At 31.0% G+C, this 17,891-nt stretch overlaps 1 protein-coding gene across 6 annotated transcripts; it reads right to left on the reverse strand.

The window, feature by feature from the left end:
* Positions 1–9,546: 9,546 nt before the first annotated feature.
* LOC111410514 (integrator complex subunit 9 homolog) lies at positions 9,547–16,300 on the reverse strand. 6 transcript variants are annotated; one of them, XM_023040887.1, is made up of 13 exons: positions 16,174–16,300; positions 15,692–15,750; positions 14,874–15,006; positions 14,391–14,780; positions 14,080–14,294; positions 12,652–12,972; positions 12,327–12,516; positions 11,693–11,785; positions 11,495–11,586; positions 10,997–11,114; positions 10,792–10,877; positions 10,347–10,398; positions 9,547–10,222 (listed from the first exon to the last, which is right to left on the reverse strand). In XM_023040887.1, exons 3-13 carry the CDS (start codon positions 14,880–14,882, stop codon positions 9,707–9,709), a joined length of 2,082 nt encoding a protein of 693 aa, XP_022896655.1. In that variant the 5' UTR covers positions 14,883–15,006; positions 15,692–15,750; positions 16,174–16,300; the 3' UTR covers positions 9,547–9,706. The 6 variants fall into 6 exon arrangements, with proteins under 6 accessions (XP_022896655.1, XP_022896653.1, XP_022896651.1 ...); XM_023040885.1 differs by lacking the exon at positions 15,692–15,750 and having other exon boundaries at positions 16,132–16,300; XM_023040883.1 differs by lacking the exon at positions 15,692–15,750 and having other exon boundaries at positions 16,097–16,300.
* Positions 16,301–17,891: the final 1,591 nt, after the last annotated feature.

Here is a 17,891-nt window from a genome sequence, read left to right on the forward strand (position 1 = left end):
CCAGTTAAAGCATGAAATTTACAGAAACCAATGGATTTGAGAGAAAAGATGAGTTAGGTACAGTTATTTGTTAATTGTATATTATATATATATGGAATCAGCCAAAATAGAGATCTGGAATTGAAGTTTGCTTACAAAGAATATTCACCAATTAAACAAAAAAAAAATTATAAGCATGTGTAGAACGTAAATGGCTAATCTAAATATAAGGAGGGTATAGGAATATGAATTAATGCATATCAGTTGATTTAACATAAATATATCTCCATAAAAATACACGTGGATTGATGTAAAGGAAAAAAAACATTAATTAATTCAAAGAGAGGTACAAAGAAAACATAATGATTGAGAAAGATGAGATCACGTATTGCAGATTCAACATATGTATATGTAAAATTCGCGTATTATCAAATTAATTTTGATATACGTGATAGATGATTATGAAAAAAAATTACTACCTTCTAAGAGTTTCGTGCTGATAACATGTTATAAAATGAGAGGAAAAGAGAATAGAGAAAACTCAATAAACCTTTTTGTGTGTATTATTGAAAACCAAAGCCTTATATTTATAGGTAAGAATCAGGGATACAATGGTAATAATTTCTAGAGGTACAAATGTCATTCACCAATAAACTGTAATGGACTTTCCATTTACAACAAATAGTAGATTGTAGAGAATGTGTGAGGGGTGATCGATCCAGTCACTCAAAAAATGATAAAGCTAAACGTACAGAATACGTTTCACAGAAAGTCAAAAATGAAGTGATGAGCCGACGAAAGGAGAAGCATTGATTGGAAAAAAGTATTCAATAAATTATTTAATTTTTTGCCTTAGTTTTCGAGCTCATTATGGGATATCAAATGAAATCGAAATATTACATTCTTAATATTATTTTGAAATACTCACGACCTAGTATTTCATGTTTTTAATGGTGCGCAAAACGGCCAAACGTATCAAATATTACTGTGCGTCGAAGTAAGCCGTTCCAAACTAGTATTTCGAAAATTTCGATAACAAGCTCGACAATTGTACGCTAGTTGAATCCATAAATCTTCTATATCATCTCGAAGATCATTTCGAAAACTATATCATAGAGACATCGAATAATCTAAATGAATATCGAAAATAGTTAAACGTGCATCAAATGTATGTGTCAAAAAAATGCGTATAACTCGTCTTTTTAAAATATCGCGACAAATTTCTCCATATAGTTTACATAATTTTATTAGAAAATTTTATACGTGATATGACTTCAATTTTATTTATTTTATTCTTTTGTATATGTTATAAATTGTTCTACTACTTTTTTCTCTTGATTAATTTTACATCCAAAAAATTTTTATATATAAAAAATTTGATCCTTTTTAGGAATTTTTTTCTTGTTGTTTAAACAAATTTTTTTAAAAAAATAATTTTTAAAACGAAGTCTCTTTTGACATTAAAAAAGTTTAAAAGTTTATTAAGAAATTTTTTAAATGACGTCAAAAATTTTATTAGGAAATTTATTAAGTTATTTAAAAATTTTAATTGATCGAAAGGAAAAAGTAACAATAATAAAAAAAAGATCCTAAAAATAATTGATATTTTTAGCTATACAAAAAAAAAAGATGTAAAAATAATTAAGATAAAAAAGTAGTATAACAATTTATAGCCCATATAAGTCATACAAATTTTATTAGGAATTTTTACGCAAAAAAAATAAAAATAAAATTGATGTCATGCCACGTATAAAATTTCTTAATAAAATGATGTAAATTATATTGAGAAATTTGTGACGAAAAAATAATAAGTATTAATAAATAATTGATTTTTTTTAAAACAAAAAGACGAGTTATACACATCTTTTTAACACATATGTTTGATATATGTTTAACTATTTTCGATATTCATTTAAATCATTCGATGTATCTATGATATGATTCTCGAAATAAGTTTCAAGGGGATATAGAATATTTATGGATTCCACTAGCATATAATTGTCGAAAAAATGTTAAAGTTAGCTTGTTATCAAAATTCTCGAAATACTAGTTTGGAACGGTTTATTTTGACATGCCGTAACATTTGCTGCATTTGACCATTTTGTGCACCATTAACGACATGAAATATTAGGTCGTGAGTACTTCAAAATGATATTAAAAATGTAATATTTTAACTTCGTTTGATATCACATAATGAACCCCAAAATTAAGACAAAAACATAAGTAATTTATTGAATTTATTAAATACTTTTTTCCAACCAATAGTTTTGTGTTTCTCCTTTCGCTGACACGTCACTTCATTTTTGAATTTTCTGTAGCCTTTCTATGAAACGTATTCTGTGTACATCTAGCTTTATTCGTCAAAAAATAGATTAACAAAAAAAAGGATCTACTAGAGAACGTGTGGATGAAAAGTTTTTTATTGCCGTGTAATATTATTTTAATAAAGAATATGTGGTTAAAATGAAAAGAGATAAAAATGGGAATCAAATGGGACAATTTAACATGTTGGGCTTGATTTAAAATTAAGAATGTGTTTGAGCTCCATTTTTATAGGAAAAATGTATTTCAGAATAGCATTATTTTAATGAATAATGTGTGATTGAAAGAAATAGAAAGAAAAATGTATTTTGGGAAGAATGGAAATCAAACAAGGCTTAAATTAATCTAATCCAATTATTAGTTAAATTTCAATCTAATTCAAATCGATAAAGCTCGGGTTGGCTTAGATTAGATTGGTCGGTTTGGAATTAGGCTCAATTAAAGTTTGATTTGATTATTTTTGGTTGAATTTGAACATTGTTTAAAGTTTAAACCACTTAAAAATCTCTGTAATTTTTAATCTATATAAGGAATTCTTTCTGAAAATTAATTTATAAATAAGTTTGAAAATATGGAGCATTTTTTTTTTTATAATTTTTTGGAGTTTATTCATATCATTATCATGTCCATAATTTTTAATTTATGTCTATGTAGTTTTTTTATTTTTATTTTATGTATTAAAATTTTTTAATTCATCGAGTTGAGTTTTAATTCATAACTCAGGACCCAACCTGACCTCACGTTTGATATTCCAATCCAATCCAACTAAAATTGAACTTAAAAACCTTGTTTGGGATAGGTTTATCGGTTTGGACGAGTTGGATTGATTTTTGCTCACCTCCAGCTTGAGGAGTTAATTGTCCCAGTGGTTACTGAATTTATGTCTATATCTTTGATTGCTCACTAAAATTTAAAATATCAAGTTTTAGCTACTAAATTTATCCAAACGTTGGACGTTATTCACTAACTTAAAACTCGTTTAAAATCTTTAATAGAATTAGTGACGTGGCTAACGAAATACACATGTGGTGCATTGTTACATCGTTAATAAATTGCCACGTTCGATTACTCAATAAACTTTGAAAAATATAATTGATTGCTCACTAGCTTTGAAAAAATCCAATCGATTGCTCAGTGAACTTGACTTGTTCAAAATTTGACCAGAAACTTATAAAAATGATGTCGGCCAATTGTTCATTAAAAAAATGTTTATTGCAATCACACAAGTTGCGTAAAAGTAATAAGCAGGCAAACAAGTTTGGATTGTTGATTCCACGAGAATGAATGCTCAAGTACATAATAGTTAAATTTAATGTTAATATTTATTTTTAGAATTTTAAGATATTTACATCATTTGAAAAATTTAAATTTATTTTATGTTTTGTTGCTAAAATTTAATTTAATTAAATTAATACTTGAATTTTGCAACAAACACGCAAAATAAATTTAATTAAATGAATTTTACAATGTTATAAAAATTCAAAATTTAATAACGAAATACACAATAAATTTGAAATTTTCAAATAATAAAAATAGCTTAAATTTTACAAAAATATGTTATAATTAAATTTAGCTATTGTGTAACTGAGTAATCATTACTCATAGGATTGATAACCCAAACTCATTTGTTCATTTCATTACTTTTATGCCATCCGTATGATTGTGGTACATTTTTTAACGAACTACAGGTTGACATTATTTTTATAAGTTTAGTAGCCAAAATTCAACCAACTCGAAGTTTGGTGAGTAGTCTAAGATTTTTTTTTTTTTTTTTTTAAGTTTAGTTAGCAATCGAAGACATGACAATTTGTTAACAGAGTGATGAGGTGTCACATGTGTATTCCGTTAGACATGTCACTTATTTTGTTAAAAATTTGGAATGAATGTTAAGACAATGAGTAACATCCAACAATTGGATCAATTTAGTGACCAAAACCTGATATCTTAAATTTCAGTGAACAATCAGAGGTACAGACACAAGTTCATTGACAATTGGATCAATTAACTCAGTGCTTGAGCCTTTTTTAGAGAATATTTATGTAATAGCCATTTTTTTATTTGGAGAATTTGAGGTTAAAAAATATAAAATAATTTAAATATATAAAATTATTTTATTGAAAGAACATTTAACTAAAATAAATTCAGAGAAAAATGACTTGTTATAAGATGAATGTCATTGTCAAAGGTTGAGTGGGGCCGCCCGTTCCAATCCGACCTTAAAATATGATCATTATATCGAAATATGGGTTTTATTTTAGGAAAAATTATCTAAAACCTTATTTTTTAAGTTTTAATTTAAAAAAATCAAATATTAATCATTATTGTATAAAAAATTAGGCTTCCTGTTTGGTTCCCTTTTTCTAAAACTCAATTTTATTTATTTATTTATTTTTTGGTTTTCAAAGTCATTTTCAACCTAACAATTAATTGGGCCCACAATTTTCTACCATATAGTTTATCAACTTCTATAAAAATTTACTAAACATCATTTTCGGCTAAATCAATCAAAGTCCAAGTATATGCACACCAAATCATCTTACCCCACATCACCCACTCATCATTTACACAATTTCTTCCAAAAATCAGATTTTAAGGTTTTCCATCACCAACTCTTGCCACCATCAACTACAGCCACTGTTGACCACTAGACTAGCTGTCCTACTTGCCTTTTCCCTCTTCTCTCGCTCACTTTCGCTAATCGATGCATGGCTCTTCCTCTACATCATCCTCCTATAGATCAACTCCGGACTTTGTTTCGATGATATAATTTTGGCTAATTCTAGTGTGTTGTCTACCATTCCTGGAGGTGACACCGTCACATCCTAACATTGCACCACTTTAACATATATGATTGTAAGTCAATTTCTACCACTCTTTCTATTAATTTCAAGTTATCTCTAAGTATGAGTCCTATCAACAAAGCAAAAAAGAAATATCTCAAACACCGTATGCATCAGCAATGGGTAGCTTAATGTTTGATATGGCGAATCGTGGTGAAGAGCATTTAGTATTATGAAGAGGATCCTGATATATATTAAAGGTATCTCAAATGTTGTATTATATTTTGGAGGATCAGACTTTACGATCGAAAGTTATGTTGATTTAGATTATGCAGGTGATATTGGCAAAAACAAATTCATCATTGGATATGTGTTTAGCTATAGGAGCCGTAATTTGAGTTTCAAAATGGCAATCTATCGTGGCCACTTTTACAACGGAGTCAAAGTATTTAGCAGTTACATAAGCTAGTAAAGAGCCAACCTGGTTGCAAATGTTAGTGGAGGATCTCATAAACAAACAAGAGAAGATTGCTAATTTATGAAAGAACTTTTTACATTTTAACAAAGAATTCAGCATTTCACTTAAAGACAAACCATATTCGAGTTCAGCATCGCTTCGTCTGTGAGAAGGTGGAAGACGGAAACGTAGATATACAAAAAAATGATTGTAACATTTAGTTAAGAACCTATTTGATTCTCCGTCATATTACTTCTTTTAAGTTGACCAACATTGATTGAATTAAAAATCCCAGGTCGTAAGGACTTTGATAAGTGTAGTTTCTATACTTATTTGGGATCCTAAATGATGATATTTTGTTATTTTTTAGATGAATTAGTACTTAATTTGTTATTTATTATTTTTATTAGGAAAAATTCATGTTTCGAAGAAGAATTGGAAGAAAGAACGAAAAAGGGGGTAAAATGAAGCTAATCCAAAGTTTGGGGACTAAAATGCAAATACTTGAAAAGTTGTTTCAAAATTCACGATGAAGATTTGAGAGTTCCCGGGGTCAATTAGATGAGAAAAAAAGTCAAAGGGATGAGTTATAGTCAAAATATTATCATACATAAACTTTCAACTGAAAAAGTTATGCTTTTGATTTTTAGTTTCATATTGAAACCCAACTTTGACATAGCAAACTTTCGAACTGAAAAATGATATCTCAAGAAGAATTGTATCCCTTTGAGTAAGCTTTTTCCAACGCACTCTGAATCATTCCAATCGGATATCGAGAGAGAAAGTTATGATAAAAATACTAAAAGTTGTTCGACTGCTAGAACTTAGTCAAGACGTGCGCCCTCTCCTGCAAGAAAGGCGCACGTCCCCAACCAAAAAGAAGGCACCGAGGCACCCCAAGGCTCTCAGGCGCACGTCCTAGATTACATTAGGGGGGCGCCTCAATGTTAAACGCAGAAAAATTTAGCTTTCCTTATTTTATTTTGGTAAGGAGTCTCCTTGACATCATATAAATATGAGAACACGCCCACATCAGGGAGAACCTCCGTTAGACCTAAAAATTCATAGATTTAACATATTTTGGATGCAAAGAGCGAGGCTACATCATCAACATCAAAGGAAGTGGGCAAGATTCTCGAAGATTATCCATCCAAAATCAAGATTTCACACCAGAAAATGGATTTCTCTACTTTATTCCATATTTCTTGGATCCAGGTGATGTCTTTTAATTATTTCTTATATAATTTAATAATTAGGATGGTTGCCTTAGTTTTTCATTGTATTGAATGAATGTTGAACCCTATTTTTTGTTTATTTTAATTCAAGACAATTAATTAAGTATTTTATGATTTTTCTTAATTGGTTTAGCATTTCCCTTGAATTATTTAATTGTTTGATCACCAATTAAATAGTAAGTTGCTTGTTGTAGTGTAGAAATACTTACAATAAGTTTAGAACGCGGTAAAATCAACACATGGATAATAAGTATAAGGAATAATGTCTATGGAATGTACAATTATGTGTTATAAATCCTGCGAATCAATACATATTTTTCATATGAATTCGGACTAGAAATTGGATCAGGTCGTACTAAACATATGTTTAATATGTTTTGGGAAAGAATATTGAATAAAAGTGGATTATCTATTGTCTTGAATGAATAAATTTACTAAATTATGAATTAAGAGTTGAATTAAATAGCAATAGGGGGATTCACGGTTCCAATATAAGCATTTACATATTAAATAAATAGTTTATTTGCTTTGTTAGTTTAGGACTAGTTTCGAGAACATATAAATTGCAACTCTCTTGATATCACCACACTTCGAATTTAATAGCAACTATTGAACTACATATTAGACCTTATTTCTCATGGGAACGATACTCTTAACTCATATATTTTATTACTTGTACAATGATCCCGTACGCTTGCGAGTTTTCAACGAACAGGCTTCAATTGTTGGGCTTGGGATTGTGAGGATTCAATGACTAGAGCCTTTGCAACTCGAGCTGAAATCAATATGATGAAAGTTGGTGGGGAATTCAATGCAAACAAATCCAGCCTCGACAATGCTATAATTGCAGACACCATAGAGGGACTATAAGGACATTCTGATTACATTGCTTGGAGCAAAGACATAGGTGGAATGATAAAATAAAATTATTTAATAAAAATAATTGGAATATCCATAAAGTTTAAACCAAAATATGGAAATTGAATAAAAAAAAATTGATAGCCTAACTAATTAAACTACATGGCTTAGAATGAATTAAAACTAATTAACAAATTGAATGACAGAAAAACATAGCCCCTGTTTGGAATACATTATTTGTTTCATTAAAATGAATATTCAAGTCGTTGTACACACAGCTAGGCCACACATAAGAAATGAGAAGTTAACAAAATTGGCTGGATGTGATGATTAACGATGAAAATTTTCATTTTTTTGTCCAATAATGTGCCTCAAACAACCCCTTATGTTTATTTTCCTTCAATAAAATAGACACTTCATACCACATTTCTCATGGAGTATATCGATGGCCAAGCAAGACATCCATCATTAGTATTTTGAATTCTCGAAAGATTTCACATTTTGTTATAAAGAACCCTACAGAGTTCACATTTTGTTAGATCGAACTTGAATGTTTCTCTGACAATTCATACATAAATTACTGAATATAAAAATATACGAAAACAAATCACTTGAAAAAAAGTATCTTACCTTAATAGATTTGAAAAGTTGTAATGGACTACAAAATAATGCACGTGAAAATCTTTCTCTTTCTCTTTCTCTGTCCTTTGTATGAATAAAATATATGATTTCCTACCAATCGTGTGCAAGTGGCTTGAAAAATGATTAAATCAATATCTATCACAATCAAAAATAGGATTCGAATTACCAATTAAATTTTGGCCCTGTATGATCCACATTATTTGAAAAAACAAATTCATTCTTAAACAGTGATTTGACAACATTTCAATTACACATTCTTTAATAAATAATATTACACGTAAATTCTAAATTTTTTCTTATTTTTCAGCAACACATTTCTCTTATATCAATACACTATTCAAAATGCATTTTTCCCAAAATAAAGTAGCTCAAACATAGGCTTAACTTCTTTGGGCTCCAATATTTTTGATACAACTTATTTGAATTAACTTTTCCTCGAGTAAAAAACTTCTAATTAATTATAAGCTTAAAAAGAGTTCTCTCTTTTTATCAAAATATAATCATTTGATCCAAGTAAAATTAAAATTAAACTATTTCATTTTAGTTCATCAACTTTCAAAATATAAAAATATAGCATATAGAACAAATAAATTTTATTTTACAAAAGTTTCGGGACGTTACAGATATGATTTTGCCCCCGTTTGGTTTCCCTTTTTTCAAAAATAAATTTTCAGTGCTCATTTTAACCACACATTCTCACATAAAATAATTTTACAAGTAAATTCAAAAATTTTCCTTACTTTTAAATTATACATTCTCCAAAATCACTATTATAAAATATATTTTAACCCAATGGGTCTCAAATAGGGGCTTTATCTACCATTACCTTAATTTAACCAATTGATTGCCTTGGAACCATTGATCTTTTAAGTTAATCACATAATAAAGTAGTAAGAACATGAATCTACGTCAAATCAATGCCTGTATGATTTAAGCAATCATGCTATATGGTTAGAATCAATGACAGAAAAACATTTTCAAACTACAATTGACAGTTTTTCCTTGAAGAATGGGAAAAAAAATCATAAAAACACTCAATCATGAACTGCCACGTTGCTATTTTTTCCCCCCGTTTGTTCTAGATCATTCATGATTTAAGTAACATCAAAACAACCAAAAGGTCGAACAAAGGAGTCGTGTCCATTATGTAACAATGATGCAGCATACACTCAGAAAAAAAAATAAAAATTAAAAAAAAATAAAAAAAAATAAAAAAATCAACGTCTAAGGCTCCAAATTTAATCAAATCATATTGAAAGAATTTTGCTAGAAATATCGTCAATAAGGATGATGTCATAATGAAAGAAAGTAAAAAATATTTCGTATAAACATTAATGAAATAAGTATTAAGCAACAGTCATGATTTCAAGCCACACTATAACTCAAAGCCATTAATGGACTCACTTGAAGCCTTCCCTCTTCTAATATCAATTTCAAATGCAATCCAATAAGCTACTTACAACTTCAGAAATTTGGCAAGCTAAATCGTTGTTTGCAGTACAAATCAATGTTTGTGCTTTTGTGATTTCTATTGTGGCTTTTTGGGGCTCCAACACGTGCACAAGAGAAGTCTTGTGTAATCCATCTGCACTCATGATTTCTTCTACAGTTATATTCAATCCATTTTTACGCAGTTCAGTCAGAAGAACGTCCAATTCAATTCTTCCCAAATGCACCGCTGACCTAACCTGAGAAGAAACAACTTGATCGTTCCTAAGGAGTAATCGATATTTGCCTTGCTCTAGTGCAAGCTCGCCCTTCAACCTTGCAACACGTATGTTTTCCTGTTTAAGTGTCGTGTAATGAAGCTGTAAAGCCAAGTCTACAGCAATATCTAATTCTGAATTCTCTTCCAAGTTGGGAACATTGAGTGTTTCATCTTCAGAGTAATAACTGGATGAAAACAAATTTTTCGGAAGATCAACGTGCTGCCTCAACTTCTCGGGGAACTGTTTTCAGCAGAAATGAAAAGTTGTTGGGAAAACACGTACAATATAGTATTTCACGAGCATCAAGCTGGTAAGCAAACGAGTTAACCCAGGAAACTAAATGAATTTCATGAAAGATTCTTACCAAAACATGTCTAGGTTGTAATGTCTTCAGCAAATGTTGAGAAAATTGCAACCTGCAAAACCGGAAATATGAAAATTCAAGCTCATCCAAAAAAAAAAAAATATAATAATAATAATAACTAAAAATACGAAAATAATAGCTCTACAACATTGTAGCAAGATGAGGAACCAAAATGAAACAAAACTAAGCTCGTAAACATAAGGAACTTCAAAACAAAACCATTTCAAGCTAACTAAAACATGCTAGTCGTTCATATTAGAGGTTTAGTTGAGAGAGAGAGAGAGTGTTTTGACATTAACATCAGCATTCAAAATTAATAAGTAATCAATAAATAGGTGACCAGTTGAGAGTTCAAAGCAATTTTAACTCCAATACAGAGCTCAATGTAGAAGGTAAATCTGCATTTCATGAGTACAATCAAAAACAAAATTGAAATAAAACTTACTCCATTCCAGAAAGAAAGGAACACTGCAGAACTTTCATCTTCATTGGCCTAAAAGGTAGGAGGGCCAAATTGGAATCCACTCCTTCCTGTACTTATAATTAAATGACGGTAAATAAAATCCATTAGTGCCATACAATCACAACATATGTAGACATTTATAAAAAATAATGCAGAATTTAGTAGCCTGTAGGAAAACTTTCTATACCTCCATAACAAGGATAGAGTTTTCATCCCTACACCACCGTCGAAGCAAATGAACAACAGGTCCAAGTCTTAGACTCCAATGGGGACAAAATACTATGCAGGGTTCCTTCCAATTGGTTCTATGAAAATACGATTAGTTTCCATCCCAATTATGCTGGTAGAGAGCACTAAAACAGATTATTGGCAGAATCTGAAACATGTTCATTCTCTCTAGATACATATTAGTCATTTAAAGACTTCTAAAATCATTATGTCCCATAATCTGTGTGATCTCCTAGATGAGTTACTGAAACTCGAAAGTGACATCAGAATATATTAGTACAGGGAAAAAGACGCCATCCGAATATGTTACAAATCCCTGGCCCCAAAAAACCACAATAAAAAATTTATAATTTCACCGGAAAACGTCGAAGGCATTTTGCAAATGATAAGAGTACATCACAGAAAAAATTTCTTGTAGATATGCTCACATCAAATGAAAGGGAAGATCATATCTTACAATAATTTGAGTGAGTGAATAGCAGGAAACAACTGAAGCCTTTTATCATTTAACAGCTTCAAGTGATTAAATAATTGTTGACCAGAGTAGAGCTGTAGAATCATTTAAAAAAGAAAAAAGAAAAAAATCTGTGTTAGCACGCTCACAGTTAAGAGCCTGACGGTCATATAAGACTTGATAGTATTGACCGTAACATACTCGGTCTTGCCTCTGCTTGTTCAACCATTCGGGTATCACATTCGTATATGCCATCAACTCTTCCGCAACAGAAGAAACAATAAATATAGGAAACTACATCACAGGAAAATAGATGACATATACCTGAAGTAGAAATATGAACCCAAAAAAAAATAAAAAATAAAATTGCAATAGTATCTATAGGAAATTTTGTCCATTTATTCATTTTTTTTTTGAATAGTTGTCCATATATTCATTTGCATTTCATATCTGAATGAAATTCATCAAAAAACTGTTATACTCATCTGAGAATATAAATAGTTACATTTTAACTCTAACTACTAAATATGGTATGCGCTACAATTTGGGATAAAGATCAACTCATTCTGTTGGATTTGTTCGTAAATATACAAGAAAATGAAATGGTACTTCTTTCCGTCATATACTATCCCAAGACCTAAGATACTTATATTTGTTATGAAAGAAATTGAGGTTCAATCACTTGATATTAAACAGCAGCAGAAGTTTTCATTGTAAAAAACCAAGAAAATACAATTTTGGGTGAACATGTTGTTCGTTCCCAATGCCAAACATAATTCATCAGGTACCTTGTCATTCGTCAAAAGAAATGGCATTTACATCCAAATAAATATACCGTCAAGTTTTGAGATTCAAGGCACAGTGCAATCCGCTCCAATAGCTGCAAAACCATCCCAATTCGCCCAACAGGAATTAGAACTGAACCTCCAGCTTTTATTGAGTCCATCGAACAAGAGCATATGAAGTCTAACTTCTCCATCTCCTGATAATCATCAGCAATTGCTTCCCAGTCAACATTACCAACACTACAAGAAATGATGGCAAAACTTCAATCAGTTTCAGGTATCATAAGAAAAACAAATAGTTGTGATTATTTCTAATAGCACAAACTACAAAATCTTCATGAAACAAAAAATATAACATTACAAAAGTTGAAGCACCTTAGATTTGGATCAGCTGTAGAAGGGCCATTATTATCATCACTGGATTTGTTTGAAGCATGGCAAGGTGTAAAATCTGCGTATATAATCACATCATTTCTTTGAAGAGAGGTGTAATCAAAACACATTGCTGTGGCTGATGTTAAAACAGAGCTTGAAAGATACGCAATGCTTCCTTTTGGACAAATGATACTCCAATTGCAGGTGCCTATTTCTAAACCAGAAGCAAATGCTTTAATGATCAATGTGCCATTGTAAAAAACTTCTTCCGCATACTTAAGAGATTGAATCTTCTGCATGCAATCCTTCACATCAGCTGCACTGAGAAGCATCCCTCATTACATCCTCAAACATGAATGTTCACAATTTAGACACTGGGGTAAAATGAAAATAACACAGAAATACACAATTCTTGATGGGAAAGTTTTATAGCTATTCCAGATTTTTCCAGCTACTTCAATTAAATATGAATCCTTCATAATTGACACAAATAACACAGCAATGCAAATATGAGAACAGGAAATATAAAAGATGTCTCCATTTTTATTGGTTTTCCAAGTACAAGTTGGATAAAACCTTTCACATTTTCAATAAAGTATAATTATATATTTCAACCTTAAGCAGCTACAAGTATAGATCACAACATACCAGTTTGTTTTCTGTTGATGCCTTTGAAATCATGCAATATAATATATCGCTTAGCCATAAGGTACATATATCAAACAGATCAACCTAATATATTTAGTAGTACAAGTCTGTGTGGATGCTAATCCTATAGTTAGATGGTAGGCATTTAGATTCTTGAATTTTAACAGGCCCATGTTTAGGAACTTGGTTTCAAATTGCAAAGCAAAAAACACATTAGTATTTTGACATAAATTTTCAGCCTTCTTTGAGAGCTAATAACTAGTATGAGGCTCAAGAAAGTCACGTGTTCAACTACCAGTGTCAAACCCAGTCATCCGAAATAAAATTCTAAGATCGTAATCATAAAAGCTTTGGATCTATAGATATAATTTCTGTTGTGCTGAAGCACTTTGGTTTACACTTTACATACACAAGTCAAAAGAGTTACAAACTTAAATTGTATCTTCTTATTTCACTTGAATTCCATGTGAAATAAGAAATCAACTAAATAAATTTGAGTTATTAATTGTGAAAATAAATCAATTTAATATGGAAAAGCTCTAAATCAAAAAGATTAAGCCCCTATTTGGTTTTGCTAAAAGTCAGATTTTTTGTAGATTTTAATAAAAATAGATGAAATATGTGGTTTAAAAGTTGACAAAAGTTGTGGATCCCACGAATTATATGGATGAAAATGAATTTGAGAAAAAATGAATTCTAAGAAAAGGAGACCAAACATGAGCTAATTAAGATGATTTAGGATCGGAGTTTGTGAATAATAATTTGCAACAAATTATTTACCTGTACAACGACATCCATCCAGCAAGCTCTGATCCATCTTTACCCAATGCTATCTCTTTTAGTTCTGATGGAAGCAATTCAAGCTCTTCCCATTTCATCCATTGAGGTGAAACAGACCCCTCAGATCCATAAACTTGTCTAAATTCTTTATGCATTGTAACAAGATCCTCCATCATAAGCTGTCCAAATCTAGCCGCTGCCTCAGTGGCATATACCTAATCCATTTTATGAACCATAATGATCATATTTACATCATTTTAGTTAAATAACAGTTACGAACTGAATAGTGAGGAAATTGCATTTTCAGTTACCTTAGCAGAAAAATCTTTGTTGCAGGTGAGAAATGGTAACCCTAAAATACCCATTGGACTTGAGATCAACACGACATCAATAGAAGAAACATCCCATAAAAGCAAATTTTTTATAATCTTATAACGTGGTTCAGCACGTATTAAACTGCTTTCATCAAAGGGTTTATTAATTTTGCGTCTCTTATTCTCGTTTGAATCCAAATCCATAGATCTCTGGCAGGAACGAGAAGTGATTTCACCATTACACATCGTGAATGAATCTGTGGGTACTGGCATAAACATTGTTAGAGAAGAAAGGTCCATGGGGCAATCCAATAAAACCCGAAAGCCGCAGATGTCCAAAATATGACATGGTGGGAAATAAAACCCCCTTCCTTCACTCAAACATGTCTGCAAATGAAAACATCATTAAATTCAAGAATAAGAAAGTAAATTAGTGGATGCCCATAAAAAAACTGCAGAAAGAGATACAGAGATACGTACAAACTCCATAGAGCTCAACAAGGATGACAACTTTCTCACAGAAGGAACATGTAGACTGAGAAGGCAATATTTTCACCAACAAAAAGCAGTAGGTAGCCTTTGAGCATAATCCAGTACAATATGTTAGGGGAGGCTGAAATTTAAAAAACAAGACAATGTATTAACAAAATTCACATCACAGTAAAATGAAAAATATGACATCATCCGGTTGGAGTTGAGATCTGCTATCCAACTTGCTGCTCACCAACGATTCATTGACATATTATTTTACAACTATTTTTAAGCACGAGTAGTAGTTTGAGAAAAGTTGGACACTTTAATTTAAAATGACGTTTTAAAAAATCATTGTGTGGACAGCAAGTTGAACAGCCTATTTTGGATGATCAAGCTACCTATGATAAGGCCAATTAAAGGTAAAAAGTAAAAGGAACAAAAGATTCACATCAAACCTAAACAAGTAAAGTGAATGAATGGGAAAATGCCAATAAACCAATTCTCAACCACCATTAGGCATCCAATTTGTAAATCTAATTCAAGTGACAAATTTAAATTTATTAATCCATTGTTCCTTAAACTTCAGCCAAGACACAGTTTACCATAAATCTAATTCAACCTCTTAGACAATTCTTCTATTCTCTCCTTAACATCCCAAATTCATCAAAACTTGGGAGTACAATAAGAAAATATTTACTTATATACGTTCAACACTTCCAAAAGGACCATTGTCCAAGGTTAGATTAGGATAAAATCTGGCAAAAGAAACATACGTCTAAATTTATCTTTTAATATGTTCTACACCACTGTCCAAGGTTAGATACCTTTGCTATAGTGGAATCATAGTGAATATCAAACCCAGATGCTAGATTCATGGAATTATCTGCACCAAAATTAAAATGGCAATGGAGTACTGTATGAATATGAGACATAAATCAAGTTAACAGTCAAAACATGAATAAATAAGGAAATCAGTTAATCACCAAATTATAGTCATGTAGCTAGTAAACATCATAAGCATTCTATTCTAACACTTGCGATAGAGATAGAGCACATGGTTCACATAATTCCACACAAGAAACCATCAAAATCATATTGAAACATAAAAAATTCTACTTGATCATTCCAGAAAACTATGATAACTGGAAAACTAAATCTCCAAAACCCAAAACAAGTAGTAACTAAAACAGAGAAATGGTGAAATATCAACGGTAACATCAAGGGTTTACACCAAGCCCCGTAAAACAAAAAAAGCGATACTGACAATCGATAGGAGTAAATTTAAGAATGAAAACTTTTGGTTAACTGGATTAAAAGTCGAAGGTGCTCATTGCTGGAGAATCGGCGAAGAGGAGAGAGTGGAAGAGTAGAGATTTGAGTTGGGCTGCACTTGGTACTTTTTGGTCGAGGGTATATCACTGCTTGCAAATTTTGCTAAGTACAACACATTTTTCTTATTTATTAAAATATTCTTAACTAAAATTACATAATTAGAATTTTAATATACTGTTTAAGTAAATAAATTATTGTTAAACTACAAATATAAAACCTAATTTCTTTCTTTCTTTTTCCTAGTGACGAATCCAAGATTGGAGCTCAAATAGGACAGTCAACGACTATAATGAAGAGGTCATTCATTAATATTTAATTAAATAATATTAAAAATTCTTCAATTTATATGCAAATACACTAAAACATAAAAATCATATGTAACACGGATTCACTTGACTTCCTTTTGTAATATTGAATATAAAGGAAACCCAAAGGTTTTGCTTACGACCTAGGATGAATTGAATCCAAATATTTAGATGGTAACTCGTATGTACTATCGTAAAACACACAACTTGCAATCAAGGTGGACCATAATGGACATCATATTTAAGAAAACCTTACACTTTAATGGTTTTTCCATTAGCAAAACTTGAAAATCCAAACATTTAGGTAGTTTCTAAGTTGCAAAGAGAAGAAAAGGAAAAGGAAAAGAACAGAGAAAACGAACGTACAAGTGAGACACCTAACAAGGTATTTAGAAGTAACATTTGACGAAACGAAAGTCATATTACTGACTTCAACTAATCGAAGCTTGGTATTGTCATCAACAATGTGTCTTTCAAATTTTGACCCCAAAGTCCCTTCATAAGTATAGACAACTGCTCATTTTCTTCCATCTATGCCCTCACTCTTGTGATACATCTTGCATTCTCTGCAATTTCCAAAATCACATGATAGCAAGACATCACTACTACTTCAATCCATCAAAGCACGTTTAGACACCTGATAAATACCATGATCTTTTACCAAGTACCAAAAATTTCTCAACAGTCGGTTAAGCAGAAATGAAAATCCCCAATATTTTCTAATATTCTCTAATTCAAAAAATTCCCAATATTCTCAAATTCACAAAATCTCCAATTCTCAAATTCACAAAAATTAAATCCTCACAATCAAGAGTTAACACTAAAGGCTCACAAACCTATCCATAACTCATAAACATAAATCATAAATGACAAATCAAAAAATTAACTAAATTTTGACAAAACAAAAATGAGAAAAAAAAAGAAAGAAAGAAAAGAGAAGATCAGTTGAGCAGACCCACAACAGCGAAGCGAGTGGCTAAAACTAGAGTCGGAGAGGCTAGATGTCGTCAGTGACTGGCAGCAGCGCAGGTCTGGGACGGTGGGACCGCTGGGTTCGACCAAGGGAGGGATTGAGATTCAGAGCTTGTTTAGGAGTGATTTTGAGAATTGATTATTTGACTATTAGAAGAAAAGTGGGGTCCACCTGTGAGAGAAGAAGTCAAATATGACGGCTGGAATAGTGAAATAACGGTAAAAAAATAAATTTTTTGGGCCAAAAAACACTCCCAAACAGGCTGTCAATTTGCGAGTTAATTAAATCATCAATCACTAACCTTTACTCCCGATTAGTACTTGCTCACCCATTTTTAAAAAATTAATGACTGTTCACCCACTTTCGAAAAAAATTATCCATCCATCACTCATTTCATCTCCATCCATCCAACTC

This window comes from Olea europaea, chromosome 15 (genome assembly GCF_002742605.1).
Source record: "Olea europaea var. sylvestris chromosome 15, O_europaea_v1, whole genome shotgun sequence".
Taxonomy (NCBI): Eukaryota; Viridiplantae; Streptophyta; class Magnoliopsida; order Lamiales; family Oleaceae; genus Olea; species Olea europaea.

What these genes read in the sequence shown, in the direction of transcription:
- LOC111410514 (XM_023040887.1), bottom strand. An exon ending in TCCTTTCTTTCTGGAATGGA is followed by an intron (nt 10,399 to 10,791) that starts GTAAGTTTTATT and finishes CCGGTTTTGCAG; the next exon opens with GTTGCAATTTTCTCAACATT. An exon ending in TACAACCTAGACATGTTTTG is followed by an intron (nt 10,223 to 10,346) that starts GTAAGAATCTTT and finishes TGCTGAAAACAG; the next exon opens with TTCCCCGAGAAGTTGAGGCA.